The 22,020-nt window shown below is 31.6% G+C and overlaps 1 protein-coding gene across 3 annotated transcripts in view; it reads right to left on the bottom strand.

Annotated features, from left to right (window-relative positions):
• Positions 1-2,682: 2,682 nt before the first annotated feature.
• Positions 2,683-22,020, bottom strand: part of Arhgap5 (Rho GTPase activating protein 5) — a 77,963-nt gene continuing 58,625 nt past the window's right edge. For all 3 annotated transcript variants that reach the window (XM_076850178.2, XM_076850177.2, XM_076850179.2), the window contains exons 4-7: positions 15,119-15,196; positions 11,993-12,124; positions 10,234-10,339; positions 2,683-6,288 (exon numbers count right to left, since the gene is read on the bottom strand). In XM_076850178.2, coding sequence (XP_076706293.1) covers positions 5,961-6,288; positions 10,234-10,339; positions 11,993-12,124; positions 15,119-15,196 — 644 coding nt within the window. In that variant the 3' untranslated portion in view covers positions 2,683-5,960. The remainder of the gene's footprint in view (positions 6,289-10,233; positions 10,340-11,992; positions 12,125-15,118; positions 15,197-22,020) is intronic.

Raw genomic sequence — 22,020 nt, 5'->3', positions numbered from 1 at the left:
AAAGGCTACCACCCAAAAAACAAATAACCCCCAATCAATAAATGGGCAAAAGAACTAAATAGACACTTCTCAAAAGAAACACAAATGGCCAAATACATGAAAAAATGTTTAACATCTAAATGCAGATCAAAACTACACTGTTTTTCATCTCACTCTAGTCAGAAAAGAATTATCAATGCAAATAATAAAAACTGGAAGAATGTGGGGGGGGGGGGAAATCACACATATACATTGTTGGGGGAATTCCAAATTAGTGTAACTGCTCTGGAAAGCAGTGTGAAGAGTCCTCAAAAAACTGGAAATAGAAATCAGACAGACCCAGCTTATTCCACTCCTTGGTATTTATCCAAAAGAATTAAAATCAGCATGCTACAGAGATATAGCCACAATGTTTATAGCAGCACAATTCACAACAGCCAAATTATGACACCAGCCCAGGTGACCATCAATAAATGAATGGATTAAAAAATGAAGTATATATATAAAATAGAGTTTTACTTAGCCATAAAAAAAGAATGGAATTAAGGCATTTGCTGGTAAACAGATGAAACTAGAAAAAAGAATCAGAAAATCAAGGGTTCAATATTTTCACTCATGTGGAAAGCTAGAGCAAAATGAGAGTAGGGTGGGATCAGATATCATAAAGATATACAGATAATTAGTGAAGGAGACTGAGAGAAGAGGGAGGGAGGAAGGAGAGATGGGCAAGGGGAGAAAATACAGAATGAATTCAACAAAATCATATTACGTGCATGTATAAGTATACCACAACGAATTCACCCTTTATGTAGATTGATAAAGCACCAACAAAAAACAAACAAGTGAAAGGATGAACAGCAGAGGAAAAATAGAGGGAGGGAGGGAGAATTGGGAAATGTAGTAGAACCAGGGACTGAAATGGAATAAAGCAAATCCCATGAATGGATGATTTTGTTTAAAATGAACAACTACTATGTGTAACTATAATGCACTAATAAATGAAAAAAAAATCACCTCATCTATACACTTAAAAATGAGTTCTATACAAATGACTGTGCTTGTTTCTGATTTCACTTATTATATGGAATTAAATATTATAATAATTCTGCTTCTTTAAACACATGAATTGAGGAAAATAAAACAAATAAAATAGAATACCAAGAATCAGGAGTAAAAGGAAACTAAGAGCCACACATGGAAAGTTGGTAAAATATTTTCAGAACTTACAGGAAGAACGTGGAAAACACTAAACAGGACAAAACATTCACAATTCAAGGACACAAGAAAAAAATTATCTAATGAAGAATACAGACACAATTAAAACTAATTTGGGTGAATAGTGAAGTAATAAACAAAAGATCAATTGCTAAACCTACATCATTCATACTGATATAAAACAATATAGAAATAAGTTTGAAAAAAGTTAAAACTGAAAATTCAAACTAAATATCTGGCAAACTATCAGGACTGAAGGACATTATTAAATTGCTCAAAATAACTTTCCAGTTGAGAGAATAAAATCAAAACAGAAGTCTACACTGTGGGAATAAATCAAGTAAAAATGTTTCAAGTAAAAATTCTTAAATAGCTACTTACAAAGTGCATATATTGGAGATATTAATACTCCTAATTACAGGTAAATATGACAAACCATAACTGTCAGGATTATATTAATTTTAAGGGTAATATATTTATTAATAAAATGTTTTATTGACTATTGACTGGCTTTTCAAAAATCACTCCCACTGCCTTCAAAATTTCCACAGAACACTAACCTTATAACTTTTAATTAAGTTGTGAACAATATTAGATGTCATTGCTCTTCCTATCTTCTTCCTCCTGACAAAAATAAAAATAGCATGTTTATATGTAAGTGAACTGAATCATGCATGTAGAATGATGATGAGGTTCAACTGAATGGTGAAGATTCTCAAAGTTCACTAGTTAGACTTGAACTACTTTATAAAGACTAGTACTTGTATCATATCAAATGACAAGATGTTGAAATATGAGGTATTAATGCTTATAATCTTTTCAAGTATAAAACAATGCTACCATAAGAAAATGATTTTAAAGAGTAGCTTCTTCTCTATTCAAACTTAGCAAATTTTATTTTCAGATATATGATCACCCAAAAGGCTAAGAATTTCAAGAATTTAAATACAATAAAAAACTAAACATGTCCCAAATGTACTGAAACAAGAGAGAAGTTATGCAGCCTAAGAATTAAACTGCTTAACTAAAACAATTAAATTGAAGATAAATACAAAGATTCAAGTCTAACAGACCTCACCAGATCCATAGAATCTGACATCATACACTATTAAGGTTTGGCTTACTATTACCAAACCACGAAAACAAAAATATTGTTATCCTTTAATTTTAACATTTCTGCCATAACTAGGATACACTTCAAAATATTTCCAGTGGCTCAAGAAAGTCTAGCCACAGCTCAAAATTCAGATAACATTTGAATTTCAGAAATCTATACATAATCTCATTTCCCTGACCATTTTTAAAATCCAATTTTCATCTGTATACATGAATTTTAGATCTCCTTTTATGATACAGGGGAAGTGCAGTAATACATCTTTCTAATAAAAATTTCATATTAATGTCAATTTATTTTTCATATTTTACGTGAAAAAATTAGTTGATTTTTACCAACAAAATGGTAAAAATAGAGGCAACTATAACTTAGAATTACACAGCTTCTTAATGTTTTATTTATAGCACTCTTTGTACATCAGAAGCTTCACTGATACTTATTTTACTGCAGCATCCTCTGGGTGAAGCACAAAATTACATTAATTATAAACAAAGAAACAAACCACTTTGACTTTTTAAAATTATATATATATTTATATCCAGTTGACAAATAGCATCACAATTATTACTGTATAAAAAACTAAAATTCACCATGGAAGCTAAGGCCTAAGTTCTTATTCCAATCAATCCCTTTTTATCTAAGAGATATTAGAAATTAGATTCCAGTACCTCAAAACAAACAAACAAAAACAAAAACAAAAGGTCTACATTATTTACATTTGGTATGGAAAATAAAAGCTGCTTTTTGGCTAAGTTAGATTGCTGTTACCTACAGTATTTACATTGTAAATGTTAAGGGGGAAAAAGTACTACTAAATACCATTTCAAACAGAAATATGTTGTGTGTCTGGAATTTTGTTCTAAAATTATTTGTATATTCTAATAAGTATCTGTGAATAGTATTTGACTTCTAAAAAATCTACTGAAAGTTTGAAATAGAGTACCACTATGTTTCTTTATATTGCTAATCTAGATACTGTTAAATCCAATATTGTAGTAACTGTTAAGCATTGAACTTTAAATGAAACAATGGCAACATGTGTAGGTGGAATTTTATTTCATATTTTAAAATATAATGCCTTAATATTTACCCATAATAATGAGACTATCTACTACTCTTTAAATCCTTTAAGAAGTCTCACATATGATACGTCCCTAAACAGTGAAATCTTCTAGTAACTTACCAGAAGAAAGGTTAATTTGTTATTTTGTCTTTAGAATTATTTTGCTAATATTTAAAAACATATCTAAACCCTTGGCAAAAACAAACACAATCAATTCAGTGTAACAGACTGAGCTTTAAACCGTACTTTAATTTTCAAAAACTGTAACCTACTGGTTGATTGAACCAAATGTAGAATATTTAAAATGACTCACTAAGAAGTGAGTCAAATCAACAATAGAAATGCATAGAAAAGTAGAGATAAGATTTGGGAAAGGTGTAAGGGAGTTCATATGAAAAATGGTAAATGCTAATTTTAATAACAAAAATGATATTAAATGCAGATGAATGTTAAATTAACACAGTATAAAAGAGAATAATAGCTTAAATAAACTGGGATTCACATATTACAATAGCAAAGTTATGACAGAATGGACCAGACATGAACAGTTCTGAAAATTCTTTTCAGCCTACTTCCAATAGAAATAGTCAGGCTTTTTTCCTGTACATAGTTTGATGCTTTGTCTATACCATATATAGTAGAAAAATAAATTCTTTAGCAACCTAGAAACAGTTTATAAAACTCTTAAAGTTTAATTTTCTTTGCCAGACATGCCAATGTTAAACTGACAGCTATAAATTAAAGCTATATAGACAATAGGTATAAGTAATATAGAACAAGTTAAGAATACTACATTTACCGGATTTTTTTTTTTAAAAATTACTGTACTTTCTTAATTCCTGTGTGCTTTGCAATAGGAATAATAGGGACTTTGTTTTCTTAGAAAAGATAATAACATGTAAGAGTATAACACAAATAAGATAATTTATAATATACATGTACTTCAACAGCAGCCTGGTTCATGTCAACATCTTGGTTCTGAAGTTAAAATTGGAAGTACAATGCCTAGGACATAACAGTTAAGAAAGAATATTTTAGAAAAAATGGAGCAAATCAAACTCTTAGGAGCCTTGAATCTCAAAATCATCTATTTACTATCATACATGTAAGATAACCTTAAAATTGCAGTATGGATGAAGATTACAACATTGACCAAAAAAATTTATTCTTTACCACATAAAATATGATGTAGCAATGAAATACAAACCATTTCCTTTTTTCAGAAAAAAAAATGGCATGGTTTGATAATTAAAGAATTTTGAATAAAGCCTAACAAAATTTACCTGTGCCATCTATTCCAAATTTTTTCCCATAATTTAGTGCTCTGGTTGTATCTTCACTAACAAAATATTTAACCCCAAAAGCAGCAGTGATTTATAGCAACTCTGGTACCAACATGAAAGGAAAAAAATTGGTTTAAAAAATGGTGTAAAAGCCATTTTGGATTTTAGTACAACACACCACAGAAAAGAATATGAATACAAGTTTGTAATTTTATATACACACACTCCAAGGAGTCTGTCAGTACCCAAAGTATTTTTATTGCTATATTAGCAATGGATCTTTTGGATATGTTTCTAAGGGCCACATAAAAATAGATTCAAGGAACAGATTAAATTGAAGTCCTAGATTAAAATGTTTGGTTTAAAGAATTTTCTACAACAAATTTCATGTTTATGAAAAGTTATATAACCTTATATGAAAATGTCATGAAGTATTTCTCTACACTATACTAAATGTATTCCCCAAGAGGGAAAAATTAAAATATCTAAAATATATTAGATTAAGATTACAAGACCATCATAGATCTTTTGAACATGCATCTGTTTACAGAATTAACCGTATACAAAATGTTTATTTCATTATGGACCATAAAGAAATGAGTTGGTGACAACTATCCTTTGCACAACATTATCAACTCACTTTAGCCACAAACATGTCCTTGGTATGTTCATAAAAGAAATAGGTTCATTTATCCCTCATCAAATCATCCACAGGTTTACTCAGAATTAATGATGAAGGTATAGAAATGTGAAATATGCTGTATAATTTTTCTTTCTTTTAAACAACATCCCAAGCATGGCATTAAGTAGCCTGAAATTAAGAAATACTTAACTGGGCTTTTAGTTATCTATGCAGACTGCTAGAATGTAAATTAAGTTGTCCAAATTAGCACATCAAATAACAAAACCAGCCATAAAGCAGGCTGAAAAGCATTATATGTTTCATATATATGTGAGTTTTTAAATCAATTAATTTCTATAGAAAAATTTTATTCACAATATAATGTGACAGAAATTGCCACAGGAATGATATACTGATTGCAATAAGGTTGCATGCAGCAGTAGCTTTGTATTTTATAGCTATTTTTGTTTATAAAAATTAAACCTCTCCAGTCATGCTTACCACATGGTCTTAGATTTGTAATGTAAGTGAATGAGGAATACCATACAGTTCAGAGAGAAAATGTCTCATCATTTTGAATGTGAATTATCTGTACGAAACATGAAGTATTCTACTGAACCCTGAAACATGCATGTGTAGATTTGCTTTTTTTCCAATTTCAGGCTGTCTGCAATCACTTTCTATTTATATAATACCAAGAGGATCCGTCTGTAATTGTGGTTGTATCAGCTGAGGTTGCAATGGTGGTGGTAACTGAAGGGGTACCATTGATTCAACCAACTGTCCTGGATTTGAAGGTGGTGGAGGAGCCACAGTGTTCCCAGTATCTACAATTTCTCCATTGTAAAAGAAAAACTGACACTGTTGAATGAATGTTTCAACAACAGATTGATGGATCTTAGTGGTAGACAGAAACTCTCGATTTTCAAAATCAGGTCTCATCAGGGTTGGCCAAAAACAGATGGATAAGTTGTCTGCTGTCATTAGGTTGATTTTATTTTGCTGACTAACCCTGAAATTATGAAAGGAAAAAACAGAAATCAGAACTCATGACAATTACAGAATCCTAGAGCTAGAAACTATCTCATATTAGTGTTACCTTTCATCCTAACATTGAATTTATGCATCTTTCTTCTCATTCAACTACATTTTGAAAAAGGAAATGAAAATAAAAATCCATAGTGAGAATGTCAGACAGTCTTTTTAAAAAGTTGTGCCTTGGAAGCCTTCGTAATTTGTGTACATATGTGGGGAAACCCTAAATTCATAAGACATTTATGAGATTAAAAACAAACAAAACCCCACACATTCTTAAACTATTATGAGATTAAAAAATAACCAGGATATGCCATCTCTTTCAACTAGTTTTAGAAAAATTTTTTTAATATAACCCAACCAAGAATATTTTGAACTTTCAAAACACTTATTTTTTTGTATTCCATAAAACAACCTTACTTGGGGGAAAGTTGGAGGGTGGAGGGGCACTGAGGATTGATCTCCGGAGTGCTCTATCACTCAGTTACATCCCTAGCCCTTTTAAATAAATTGTTTTTTTTTTTTTTTTTTGAGACAGGGCCTCACTAAGTTGCTGAGGCTGGCCTCAAATTTATAATCCTCTTGCCTCAGGCTTCTGAGTGGGTGGAATGAGGGAAGTGTGTGCCACTATACCTGGCTTCATAAAGCAATCTTTTAAATCCTTTAGTATATTGTTAGAAACATCATCTGAAAGACAACATTCAGTTCATGACACATTCTACCTTAAATTTCGTATGTGATTTAATAATAATTTACAAATGATCATATACAATATTAAGTCAATGGCATATAGTCCTTTAAATTTGGAGGCAAGCACTTCTATTATCTTTAATAAGCAAAAAATTTAAGAGGCAAATCTTGGGCTAGAACTCAAAATTATTCAACTGGGAAGGACCTTTGGAGTTAATCTAACTTTCCTAATTCATACATAAGAGTCCAGAAGCATGTAGGACAGGAGGAAAATCTTAAATATGAAAATAAAAAATTCCTAAGATCTAAGCCAAAAGAAACCCCAAAATAAAATTTGTTCATCTGAGATAAAATATGTGGTCAAATTATATATATACTATAGATTAATTTATATATATATATATATATATATATATATATATATATATATACACACACACACACACACACACACACACACACCCCTCCCCCATGGTAAAACTCATTAGTATTTGTTAAAAGAGGCTTAAAATCAACCTTTTGTTAAAAGATCTAACATAACCAGCAGATCTAACATAACCCTCTCCTTACAGTACTGTACTCTTCAAAACAGGAAACTGCTAAGTATACTACAATACTATGTATGTTGGTATGATAGATTTGTGGAGAGGGTTATAAAAATAATATGGTATTTTTATGTAATAGGAAAGTGCTAGATTTGCTATTTTAGGTACCACTTTTTAGGAACAAGAGAGGCAGCCATGTCAAGATGTAATGACAAACTAGATACAAATTGATACTTTTATATCAATTTAACTAATTGCTATTAGTTAAAATACAGCAGAGCTTAGATTACCTATCTGGGAAAAGGAAGGGTGATGCAACTGAAGAAGTTAGAACCACCTAGTGTTACAAGGTTTAGATTTGCTCCTAAGAAAATAAAAACGCTATTTAATCATAAGGGATCTTTATAGAAAGATGTTTTAGAAAGATCTTTCTGACATTGGGAGAAAGGAAAAATTAGTAAGGAAAGATGGCAGAGAAAGAGCTCAACTATAACTATGCTATAAGTCCCTACGTAAGAAATGTTAACTAAAGTAGTGGCAAAGGAAAGCAAATGAGGAAAAAAAAAATAGAAAAATCTCATCTTGACACTCAGTGGATGTGAAGAGTCAAAGAGAATATAGCCAAAAAATAATTCCACAGATTAATTTTTGTAACTTTTCAATCATCTCCTACCCATTTATTTTCTCCTTTACTAGAATGTAAGCTTCATGAAATATATAGCTATTTTATTTTGTTCACCAACGTCCCTAGCACTTTGAGAGTACCTAGTATAAAGAAGGCCTTATCCAATTATAGTCTAGTTGAACATTCATTTTAAAAATTTAAGTCTGATTGTGTTATTTCTCTGTTCTACTCTCTGGTGGATCTCCATATCATTCAAGTTAAGAGAGAATGTATTCATGCAATGCTTCTTTTATAAAGGAAGAGAGGCCTTTTCATTTCTTTTCTTAAAAGAAGAAAAAAAAATCAGCTAAACTCAATATGGTACTTAGATACAGGGTCTTGTTAAGTTACTCAGGCTGACCTGAAACTTGCGATCCTCCTGCCTCAGGCTTCTGAGCTGCTAAGATTACAGGAGTATAGTAATTACATTTGATGCATTCATCTCTGTACCCAGCATTCTCTAATCTTTTAATTGAAGTTGTATTTTCATTTCAGTAAAATAGTATATATTCATAAAATACTCCTATACTTCATGTTAGGTAAAGTCTGCTACAGTATCCATTTACACTGTTATCATTCTGCCAACCTCTCCTTATAGTACTGTACTCTTCAAAACAGGAAACTACTAAGTATACTACAATACTATGTATGTTGGTATGAGAGATTTGTGGAGAGGGTTATAAGAAATGTTAATACAATTTGGTACTACACATTGATAGCAATAATAAACTTTAAACTTCTTTTAAGAAATACAGAGTAAAATACACTTTGTATAGACCTTGATATTATTTAGTTTAAAAAAAAAAAACAAAAAGACCCAAACTCTGCAGTTACTGACTAATTGTAGTGCTAAGGATCAAACCCAGGGCTTCACACATGCTAGGCAAATGCTCTACCATTAACCTACACCCCTAGCCCTGCAGTTAATAAAAATATCAGTAGAAAACACCATGAAGAGTAAACACAGCTATTAGTATAAAACTAACAATCCCATTCAGTCCTCAGAACAACTTTGTGAAATGTTATTTTTCTCACTTTACAGTTGAGAAAATCAAGACTTAGCAAGAAAAAGTAATTTCCCCCAAGGTCACAGAACCAGAAATATTTCATACTGACATCCATTTGATTCTACAGATTAAGCTTATAACTATTAACACATTATTACCTTTTAGTTAATGAATGCTTTTTGAGAATATCATCTTTTCAGAAAAAAGCAAAAGCTTGAAGCTATGATGTTAATATTTAGGCATAGAAATGTAAGGATTAGTGCCCGGCATTTCAAGTAACAGGATAATTTGTGATAAAATTTCACTGTGTGGGTGGGTGCGGTGGTATATGCCTGTAATCGCAGCACATCAGGAGGCTAAGTCAGGAGGATCTCAAGTTCAAAGCCAGCTTCAGCAGCTTAGTGAGGCCTTAAGCAACTTAGTAAGACCCTGTCCCTGTCTCAAAATTTAAAAAAAAATAACAAAAAGGGCTAAGGATGTGGCTCAGTGGTTAAGGGCCCCTGGGTTCAATCCCCAGTACAAAAGAAAAGAACCACCATATGGAATATTTAAAATAAGATATAAAACACCAATATAGTACAGTAGAAGAAGCAAATCAAACCTCTTAAGAATTAGATTCTGGGCATAAAATGTGTCACTTATTTTAGTTATATGATTTGGGGAATAAAATTTCCTTCTTTAAGCCTCAATTTTTCCAAATCCAAATAGGATGATTTGATTAATTATATGAGGGTCATTTTACAAATAAAATCATGATTTATCCAAACTACAAAAGAATAAGTAGGATAAAAAGAAAATATAATGATCATACTTGGTATTTATGTTATTATTTCATGTACAAAAATAACCATATAGTTTTAGAGATAAACAGGAAAATATAAATTAGACACCATTATAGATAAACCAATCATGTTTAGTTTGCATTTCTTTAATGAAATTTACAATTATCCAATTTATAAAGTTTACATTTTTTAAATGGATAGTGAATTTTATTTGCAAAAACAAAGCAAAAATACCTGTTTAGATGTGTTATTACATATCTGAATACATCATAGTTTACAGGATGAAATTTCTTAACAATTTCTTTCAAGGCATGAAGACGTTCTGCTTTTTCTGGGATTTCTGTAAGGGTAGTAAAAATTTTGTGTGAAACCCACATACTTAAAAAAAACAATTAAGAATGTGTTTGAAACATATTAGGATAGGTAAACAACAAAAAGTAATTAAGAATCTGCTAAATTATCTAAATTAAGAAATTAATTCGACTGACATTATCTATGTTGCATAGCCTTCTTATAAGTAAAGCTATTCATCAAAGATCAAAGTGACTCAGCACTGATAATATAGGAAATGGTATATTAGCAATTTACCCAGGCAATTTATATAATTAGATACTGATTTAAAATTTACTAATTCCTTATAAATCTTCTGGTCTCTTAAAATTAATGCTACAGATAGTAAATAAATATTTCAAGCTTTGTGGGTACAACTATTCAAAGTTGCAGGAGAAGCACAAAAGCAGTAATAAATGATATAACAAATGAATGTTGGCCATCTTCCAATAAACTTTTGAAATTTGAATTACGCATAACTTTAACATGTAATGGGATTTTCTTTTGTTGTAATATTCTGAAAATGGCCCCTGGGTCATAGTTGTCTATACACACTTACTCATAATCTACTTACTAAAAATGGTCATTTATAGGCAGTATAAGCATTTTAAGATAATTACTCTTCAAAAAATATGTAAATTATAAAATAAGGTAACTGAAATGTGGTCCTGTGAAAACTGAGAGATAAAGAGATTGCTTTCTTGTTCTTCTTTCATTTTGGAGGCCATTGTGCATGCTATATCATCATAACTAACAAATACTAACAAATTCTCATGTGTCACATTTTACCTCTGATCCAGCTCTTGAAAATGTCCTTAAGTAGGAAAGTTATGGTCAAGAAATAAGATGATTTAAGCTATCAGCTGAACCCCTTTCTTAGTTTACAAGCTACACATGTGATCATGTGTAGGACAACTATATTTTTGGAGAATATACCAAAGTGGTTTTTAATTCCTTAACAAAAGTTTTAATATAATCAAAACTATAATGAAGTAGTAAAAAAACTTGAAAACTACTAATAAAAAGAAAATGTTAAAAAAAATATAAAGACAAATTTAGTTGTTAATGTAAATCAAGCAGTAGGTTACCTGATGCCCAAAATGATGCCTCATTTTCCAGATAAGCGAGTATCTGCTTACTGGAAACATCTGAATGATTGATATCAAAGTAGGAATTAAGTATCTCATGTTTCTGCCTTACCTTTTCCAAAAACTTAATATATGAAGCCAAAGTTAATTTCCTTCATTAAAAAAAAAAAATGTTTAAATGTGTGCAGACTCTACACAGGTTAAGATTTTACTGAAGTACATTACATATCCATTCATTTGAAGTATTTAATATTGTTATAGTGCTTCTGGAGTTTGAATTAAAAATATAAACCACAATAGCATTTAAGTCATCTGGGAGGCTAACTAAAACTGAATATTCTTGGGGGCCACCCGTGGGGCTCCTGATTTTATTTCAGTTTAGAGGAAAACATCTTTAAGAAACAGAGTTCTAGTAAGATGAATTTTTATAGCTATATATTTGAGTGTATGACTTGATTTTTTAATATTTAGCAATCAATACCTGAAAACTGACATCAGCAACTTTCTCCCAAAGGGTGTGTGTATGTGTGTGTGTGTGTGTGTGTGTGTGTGTGTAGGCAGAAATTTATACTTACTTGCTGCTTCCAATAGCTCTGGATGCAGAGAATACGGAATTAAAGGATCTGGAAGATCTGCAAAAAAAGCTTTAAGAGCTCCAGCTACAGCATTTACTGTTACTTCCATTGAGACTAGATTGATATTATGATCTATAAAACAAAAATTAAAATTTTAACTGATTATAGAAGAATAAGCTAAAAAGATACTTTGAGATCAGAAGATATTAAAACTTCTTATTAGCCACTTTTCTTTAGAGACTGAAAAACTGTATAGATAAGGGAAAAGAGAACCACGAAAGAAGCACTTTCTGTTAACAATAAAAAATGCTGCTAGGTTTATTATATTGAAGAACTTTACTAATCCTTAGAGGAATTATGTAAATAAATTATAATTTGAATTTTTTAACTTGTTGTTTTGTAAGGTTAATTATGTAACAAGTTTTTAAAATGAGAAAATATAGAACAGCAAAAAAGAAAATAATTACCCCATCACCTAGAAACAATAATTGCTTATGCTTTTAGCCATGTTCCCTTTCAGCTCTTTTCTGCTCATTAAGAACAAACAAACAAACAACAGCCTAAACATCTGTCCATTTTATATTTGATTTCATTTTTAAAACATTACTAAAGGTTATTAAAATTTCATGCAACTTTTTAAGACATTTTGTTTTCTCTGGGTAACATTTAATTGTCATATAATTTCAAATCTGCACAAGTTTTCAGAATAGTTCTAAGAAATCAAACATATCCTTAACCCAGAATCTCTTCACTTAGAATCTCCAACTGTTAACATTTTGTTCTACATAAACAACTTTAATGTCTACAAAATATTCCCCACATTGATCAACTTACATGATATTTTTATTACTGAGCATTTTATTTCATTTAAAAATATTAAAAGATGCTCTGCTAAATACTTTCATGTATAAAAACTTACTTCCTTAGGCTACATTCATTGGGTAATAATAGCTACCCAATGAACACACAGAAAATTCTTCACACGCATTATTTTCATGCTCACTCGACACCTACACTAGAGATGAGGAAACCAAAATTTAGAAAGATTAACTTTAATAGAGCACAAAGATAGTAAGTAGTAAGACTAGAAAACAAAACCATGAAATTAAGAGCCTTGGTATTAACTACTAGACTGCCTTCATTATTAGAAATGAAATTTTACCAATTTGATATTATAAAGTCTAAACAGGTTCTCCATAATATTTTTTTAAATGGAATAATATAAATAATAATCTTTGGCAAATCATGTATTTTTTGTACACATACATGCCACTCAACAACTGATATCCTGCAATTTTAACAAACAAATTATTTTACATGGTTTTAAGTATTCTACACTTACAGACACACCAGTGGTTCCCCTGTTCCTTTTTTTTTAAAAAAAAGTACCAGGGATTGAACATAGTGCCTCACACATACTAGACCAAATGCTCTGAGCTATATCCCAACCTATAGTTGCCCAGGGTGGCCTCAAACTGGCTATTCTTCTGATTAAACACTGGGGATTATAGACGTGTACCACCACTCCTTGTACCCTACCATTTTTTTTTTAATTACAAAAAAATCCTGCAACAAATGCCCTGGTATGTTTGTGCAAAAGCTTCTGTAACATCAGCTGCTAAATGTAGAATTTCTCTAGTAAAGCTACCTGCTTTTTAATAGATATTCACAATTTTCCCTTAAAAGGCACCCACAATCAATAGTGCACTTGATACTTGATTGCCCATACTATATCAAACAGTCTTCCACTCTGATAATATAAGCTTTGAATAATTTTTTTCTTTTATCATTGATAGAAGCTAAGCATATATTCAAGTATTTACTGGTGACTTTCTTCTGATATAAATTTCTTTACCTAGCATTGGTATTCCAACACCATCATTAAGATTATACTTTGTCTTCAGGTTTTACATTTTTTATTTTGCTTGTGGTGCTGGGGATTTAAGAGTGATTCTCTGCCATTAAGAAGCATCCCTATTCATTCATTATTTTGAGACAGGGTCTCCTTAAGTTGCCAAGGCTGGTCTCCAACTTGCAGTCCTCCTGCCTCAGCAGACCCTGAGGAGTTGGAATTACAGGCATTTTCCACTGTGACCAACTTTATGTTTTATCTATATTCTCATACAGAATTTTTATATTTTAAGTAGTTCAGTCTATATTACTTTGGTTCATTCTTTCTAGTTTTTACATGAAGTTTAGGAACTTCCCTAATCCAATACTATTAAAAATATTCACTCATGGTCACCCTAGTACTTTTAGCTTTCATTTAAATCTTTGAATATATACAAAATTTACTTATGAAGATGAAGGGTATTTAGCTTTATTTTTATTCTTAATGGTAAATATCAAGGACACCCCCCTCCAACAACATTTACATTGGATTATCTCTGATATAAAGATGCTAATCTATCATAAGTCAACTTATTGCTTTTCTAATTCTAGTGATGGATTTATAAAATTGGGTCATACACTCTTATTTGTGATAGCTTACTGAATTAAGAAGAAAATATGGAAAGAATATGAAATATTGAAAGAAACTGAGAGTAGTTTGCCATAAAATATCTAATCTTGCCCCCCAAAATTTATTTTGAACTATTCTCTGTAGTCTTAGAATATGACATAGTCTCGCATTATTACCAGAACAAAACCTATAAATTCTACTTCTTTATTCCAGTGGCCCTATAACAGACTATTTCAATACTGAGGGCCTTCTTTTGCATTACCTCCTTTCTTATAGCTCTTTATATGTATATAAATACTGTATTTTCTTGATCTACTACTGTATTTTCTTGATCTACTGCTTATTGTTTTCAATCTTTCTTCTCCTTCAAATGTATTTTAAAAGTTTTTTTATCTCCAACTGCCTGATTCCCTACTACTCAGTACCTTAATAACAAAAGGTTCTAAAATAATAATTTTCTTGCTAGTGTAAAAAACAGACTTTTGCCTGTTCTCCTGTACCTTTACTATAGCATCTATTCTATTTAATACTTCTAATCCCGCTTTGAAACTCCCTCCTCTAAATATTCATTTCCTTAAGAAGTTTTCAAATAAAAAATCTTCCCACCATGCAACGCCAATAAGGAAAACAATAAACAATTTTATTGTACACAATTATCTTCCTACCTTGATCAAACTGCTTTTGAATGTTGTCTTGATCAGTTTTGTTACCACTAACACGGTACAGTCCTTCAGTACATAACCCTAAAAGAATAAAGAAATATACATGTTTTCAGAAACACATAAGAATATACTTAATCTTATGTACTTAGTGACTTACCAAAACATGATGATAAAATATTTTTAAGAATAAAATATTTTGGGCTGGGGCTAAGCAGTTGCACAGCATGTGTGAGGCATTGCATTTGATTCTCAGCACCACATGTAAACAAATAAAGGTCCATTGCAACTAATAAAAAAAAACAACTTCAAAAAAAAATAAAATATTTTGAGCATTTTAAGTTTTTTTTTTTTTTTTGAGTGAGAGTGAGAGTGAGAGAGAGAGAGAGAGAGAGAATTTTTTAATATTTATTTTTTAGTTTTTCGGCAGACACAACATCTTTGCTTGTATGTGGTGCTGAGGATTGAACCCAGGCGTGCGGCATGCCAGGTGAGCGTGCTACCACTTGAGCCACATCCCCACCACATTTTAAGTTTTTAATGAATTGATTTCTATTTGAAATCATTCAGTACGTTCATTTCTGAACAAAATCAGTAGACAAAAAACTTTTCTCTATTCTTCCCAGTAATTGCAGCTTAAAACCCTGAACACAGTATGTTTAAAAAAAAAAAAAAAAAAGGATTCTTGCTGGGTGCAGAGGCACACACATAATCCCACAAACTCCGATGGCTGAGGCAGAAGGATCGCAAATTCAAAGCCAGCCTCAGAAACTTAGAAAGGCCCTAAGCAACTTAGAGACCCGGTCTCAAATTTAAAAAAAGACTGGAGATAAAGTTCAGTGATAAAATTCCTCTGGGTTCAATCCTCAGTACCAAAAACAAACAAACAAAAAATAACCCTCTTACAGTGGAGCAAAGGTGGAGTGACTTATGATCACAGACTTTAAGAGCGACATTACAGGAGGTTTCTACATTTTCTTTTCTTTTGGCAGGGTGGCCAAAGGGGCACTCAATCACTGAACCACATCCCCAGCCCTTTCTTATATTTTTTTAGAGACAGGATCTCACTGAGTTGCTTAGCACCTCACTTTTTCTGAGTCTGATTTAGAACTCATGATCCTTCTGCCTCAGCCTCCCGAGCTGCTGAGATTACATATGTGTGCCACTGCACCTGGATGCATTTTCTTTATGCCTCTTATATGCCTTGGACAGGGCAAGAGAGAGGTCAATAGCCCAGAAACACCAATGAGTACCAACAACAAACATCCTATCCCAAACTAAACAACAATAATAGAACAAAAAGCCACCAACAAGAAAAGCTTGTTCTCTTTTTAGATCTGGAAAGGTACAGGATAGCAAGACAAATATATTTTTGACATTAATGGTTCCATACTCAAGCCAAACAGCATGAAATGCTTCTCTTTACCCTTGTCAATCAGTGGGGAGGCCTACTGGGAAGACTACAGACTTTCACCCTTGATCATTCATAACAAGGAGTTCTTTATCTTCCCTCAGTATCAGTAGAGGAGGAATGGAGAGCCTAAACTTCTACTAATACCCAGAGGTCATAGATACCCTATCTTCCCAAATGTGGTACTACTAATCAATGGACGCAAAGTGGGGACTTGGAAATTTTCAACAACACCTGGCAGGGAGGCCTCCTCTCCTGCTGGTTCTGCTAAAACACAAGATTTAAATAAGATCCAAAGTCCCACAATATCCAAAATGGCCAGAATATTATAATAATAATAATAATAATAATAATAATAATAATAATAATACAAAAATTACTTATCATACCCAAACCCAAGAAAAATCTCTATTATTCTATTATTATCTGACATGGATTTTAGGGTAAGCATTATAAAAATACTTGAATGAGGAATTATGAACACACTGGAAACATGAAAAAAAAAGTTTCAGTAACGAAACAGAAAATACAAAGAAGAACTAAATGGCAAGTTTAGAACAAAGATATTAATAAAAAAAACTCACTGAATGGGCTTAATAGCAGGAGAGAGATGACAAAGAAAAGAATAAATGAACTCGAAGATTAATCAGTACAGAATTACCAATCTAAGTAACAGGAAGAAATAAGACTAAGAAAAATAAAAAGACTTCAGGAATGGGTGGAACAACAAATAATCTAGCATTTGTCAATGGCCAAAAGTACGAATATAAAAAGGAAAGTGAGAATTAAAATGTACTTTGTGGTGTTGTATCAAAATTGGAAATATCAGCATAAACTCAGTTTTAATATAAATAAGAGATATAGATCTAAAGTATGCAAATACATACACATTACTATGGTTTTGCTCAAGGCTATCCAGGAAAAAAAACTTACACATTGGAATAAAGGGCCTGAAGCCTTAAACTTAACTGTCAACATATGTGTATACAGAAGAGAAGCAATGGAACAAAATAAAAATAGATGGGAACTTCTTATTTAGCGTTACAACTTTTCTATGAGCACAAAATTAGAGAAAGTAAGTTACAAAAAAATGTTACTCAGCTTTCTACTTAGTTCTTATGTGAGAACTGCTAGAAATCTGAACAATTTTATTAGTTTCAAACTAGGCAGTTCATTGATCCATTTATAAAAGAAATAAAAATTGGGCTGGTGATATGGCTCAGTTGGTAAAGTGCTTGCCTTGCATGCACAAGGCCCTAGGTTCAATCCCCAGCACCACCCCTGCAAAAAAAAAAAAAAAAAAAAAAAAATGCTTATTTTTAACATACTTTGCTAATTATAGATAGAATAATGGTCAGTTTTGTGTGTCATCTTTTCTAGGCATAATATGCAGTTAGTCGATCAAACATTAAATAGATTTGGATATGAAGGTCTTTTATTGTGATCAACATTAAAAATCAGTTGAGATCATCACCAATAATATGGGTAAGACTGATTTAATCAATTAAAAAGCATTAAAAACAGAACTAAGGTTTCCTTGAGGAAGAACTTCAGCTGTGGATACGGGTATTAGTTCTTGCTTAAGAGTTTCCAGCCTGCATTTCCTGACCACTCATCTTCTGATTTTGGACTTACCTAACCAGCATTGCATAATCACTTAAGCCAATTTCTTATAAAAGTGTCTCATGTTATCTCCTACTGATTATATCTCTAACAATTAAAAGCAAAAGAACAAGAAAAAAAATGGCTAATATTTTTATATCTTTCTGTTTCAAGCATTCTAATACCATACAGGAAATATTTTCTTTTAGGAACATATAATTTCCCCAATGCCTATTGACTTAATGTCTAGCTCTTTTAAGGTCTAGTTCCAACACATTGTTTTCCTTCTACTCTTTCATTTACATAACATAAGTGCTACCCCCAAACAACCTATAACTTTATTCTCTAGATAAAAATGTCTTGCCTTTGTGAATAAATTCTTTTATGAAGTTAATTTTTACTATTCCAAGTCTTCAGAACCCAGTTAACACATCCACCTCATTGACATGTTTCCTAATGCCAACTAGAAGCTATTTTTTCTTCCTTACATTCTGATAGCACTCTACTTATAACCCTTTACTACTTAGTACTTTCTGGATTGTATTATAATAGAACATTCTTCTACTCAGCAGTAAAGTATTAAAAGGAACAGCAGTGTCCTTTTCAGAGTCCTCTGGTTCATTCACAGAGCAGTGGTTTTCAGCTGGGTGACATATCATACCTCAGGAAATACTTGGTGATGCCTAGAGATATTTTTGGTTGTCAAAACTGGAGGAGGGAGATACTATCATCTAGTAGGTAGAGGCCAGGGATGTTGCTAAACATCCCAGAAGGCACAAGACAAGCTCAAATGACACAGAATTAAATGGCCCCAAATACCAATAATGTCAACTTGAAGAATTTCTTACATAGTGATAAATAATTAGCAGTATTTGTTACATAAATAGTATAAGGTATTTAATCTCCATGTTAAAATCTTGCTTTCTACACACTTATAAAACTAAGTGGTTTGAAAAAACAAAAAAATACCAAATTATTTAGATATGAACTACTCAAGTTTTACCTGAACTTAAATCACCCAAAGTTTCTATCCTGGACAGCTAATCAATAAGGGGATCAACAATCTATCCCAATATACCAAAATTAAACATAAAAAATTTGAAAATTTATATTACCTTTAACCAAATATCACTGTAAAAATTCATTTGGAAAGGTCATTAACTAAGCTCATAAGTACTCTACAGTATTGAAGATCTATTTGAGTTGCTTGTAGATATAAAACTAGGGTTTCACTGCCTATTTCAGGTTGAAATATAACAGATGGAGTAGAAACAAGATGTGTCAATAATTCATATAGTAGACTAATACGTTCTTGCGGGGTGGGGGTGGTAGCACCATCAGAAGTGGTAAAGGAAATTCCTAAGCCCAGTGCTTTCACAAAAATGATTTGTGAGTGGCCAAAAGAGTCATAATTATCTTTTGCAGAACTCTAGAATTTAGTTAAAATAACCCAACAATCAGAGGAAGTCTTGGTGAAGAATGAAGTTTTAAAATTACCCGTTTATCATCTTCCATACCCCAGCATAGTAACAACTATGAGTAGAGTATAGGCTGTTAAGTGCCAGAGGGAGCAATAAGGATCTTATTCAGAAAGAACCTTCGTTGTGAATTTTAATGTGTCTGGTGGCCTCAAGTGTAAAAGGACTTGCCTTTGTTTCAACCACAAGACTTAGAAAGAATTTTCATTTTTTTGGCTCCAGGCATTTAAAGAAACTATCAAAACATTAAACTAACGAAACACAGACTTCAGTGGCAACAAATAACAAAGAATTCAGACTTTACAACAGGAATTTTGAGAAGCTGCTGAACAAGCAAACAACAAACAGCAAATAAATAAACAAACAAACAAACAAACAGTGAAGGGGAAAATCTGATTTCCAGAGTTGCCATATTATAAGGTTCAAAACAACTTATTTTTACCAAAAATTAGGAGGCATGCAAAGTATTGTCCATTGCAAGGAAAAAGAAGAAATTAATAAAATGTCCATTTGGAAGCCCAACCATCACACTTACTAGACAGAGAATTTAAATTAATTGTTTTAAAAAATTCACAAAGGACTAAAGGAAACCCAGAGAACAATGATTCAATGAATAGAGAACATCAATAAATTTACAAATTATTAAAAAAAATTAAAAGTCCCCAAAAATAAATTCTGGAGCTAAAAAGTACAATAAATGAAATGAAGAAGTCACTACAGAGCATATTTGAGCAGGCAGAAGAAAGAATTAAAGATTGGTTAATTGTGAGATAATACATCTAAGAAGCAAAAAGAGAAAAGAATGAAGATACAGGAGAGAAAAGGCTGTCATACAAGCATTCTTGAGTAATATTACGAGTCTATTTCTGGAAACAATAGAGGTCAGAAGGCAATGGAAGGATATATTTAAGGTGCTAAAACAAAAAATATCTATCAAAAATTCTTCTACTACTTGGAAAAACTTCAAAAATGATAGAGAAATTAAAACATTTTCAGAGAAAAAAAAATTGAGAGTTCATCACTAGTGGAAAGGAATGCCCTAAACTGAAATGGAGTAGCAGTAATTTCAATCTTATACAAAAAAATAAAAATAAAAAAATAAATAAAAAACTAATGAGGTAAAGAAAGATAAACACATAAGCCAGTAATATTATTTTATTTTTGATTTATAACTCTCTTTGTTGTGATATGATTTGAATGACAAATGTAAAAAATGACAATTACAAATGTGTGTTAACAAGTACACAACGTATAAAGATATAACTTGTGAAAATAACATTAAGGGGCCAGAGAGTGCTACAAAGGAACAGGAGTTCTGTACACTTTTGTAACTCAAGTGAGTTTAATTACAACAATCATTATAAAGTTAAAATATTAATTTTAATCCCCAGGGTGATGATTAAGAAACTAAACTCTGTCTTCACTACAATGGACAAAATAGAAAAATGATTCATATTTTCAGTCTACATGCAGTCTACAAGATATCTGGTATAGAATCAAAGACATCAATATGTTGGATATAAAAGTTTGAAAGGCTTGGAGTAATGGCATGTGCCTGTAGTCCTGCATACCTGGGAGGCTAAGGCAGGAGGACTGCTTAGGCCAGGGTTTGAAGCCAGCCAGCCTGTACAACATACCAAAATATGACACAGTGAATGAATGGGAAATATATTCCATGCAAATAATAACAAAATGACAACTGGGATGGCTATCCTAGTATCGCAAAAAGTAGACTTTAAGACAAAAACTGACACAGAATGACATTATACCTTAACAGAAGGAATCCAAGAAGATATTAATTATAAACATGCATAGCTAGTGAGTGTTCTGTATTATGTGAAGCAAAAATTAACCGAAGTTCAACTTAATAGTACACTGCAGTAATTAATTAAAAAAAAAAAAAACCTGGTGTCAAAGATCACCAAAGAAATGGAACACTTGTATAACACAAAAAACAGACTAGAACGAACAGAAAAATGCAACCAGCAACCGTACAATATGCATTCTCTTCAAGTATACGGGAAACATTCTTAGGACAAACGACACGTTAAGTCACAAATCAAGTCTAAATAAACTTAAAAGGACTGAAATAATACAGAGTATGTTCTTTGATCACAAAGAAATGAAATTATAAATCAGTAACAAAAATCCACAAACATGTGGAAATTAACACTGTCTAAAAGAGCCTACAGATCAAAGAGATTACAAATGAAATTAGAAAATATTTTTCAAGCCACCCTTAATTTTTAGAAGACTATACTACTAAACAAAAGCTGCAGTACCATGTAAATATATTTCAAAAGGAAAGCAGCTATTCAACAAAGGCCCTTATCAAGCATTTTAAAAATAGTCACACAATAAATACTATTCAAATGAAAGAAGCCAAGAGGAAAAAATAAAATACCCTTGAGATGAAT

This window comes from Callospermophilus lateralis, chromosome 3 (assembly GCF_048772815.1).
Source record: "Callospermophilus lateralis isolate mCalLat2 chromosome 3, mCalLat2.hap1, whole genome shotgun sequence".
NCBI classification, from domain to species: Eukaryota; Metazoa; Chordata; class Mammalia; order Rodentia; family Sciuridae; genus Callospermophilus; species Callospermophilus lateralis.
This window is presented reverse-complemented; position numbering and strand designations above follow the sequence as displayed.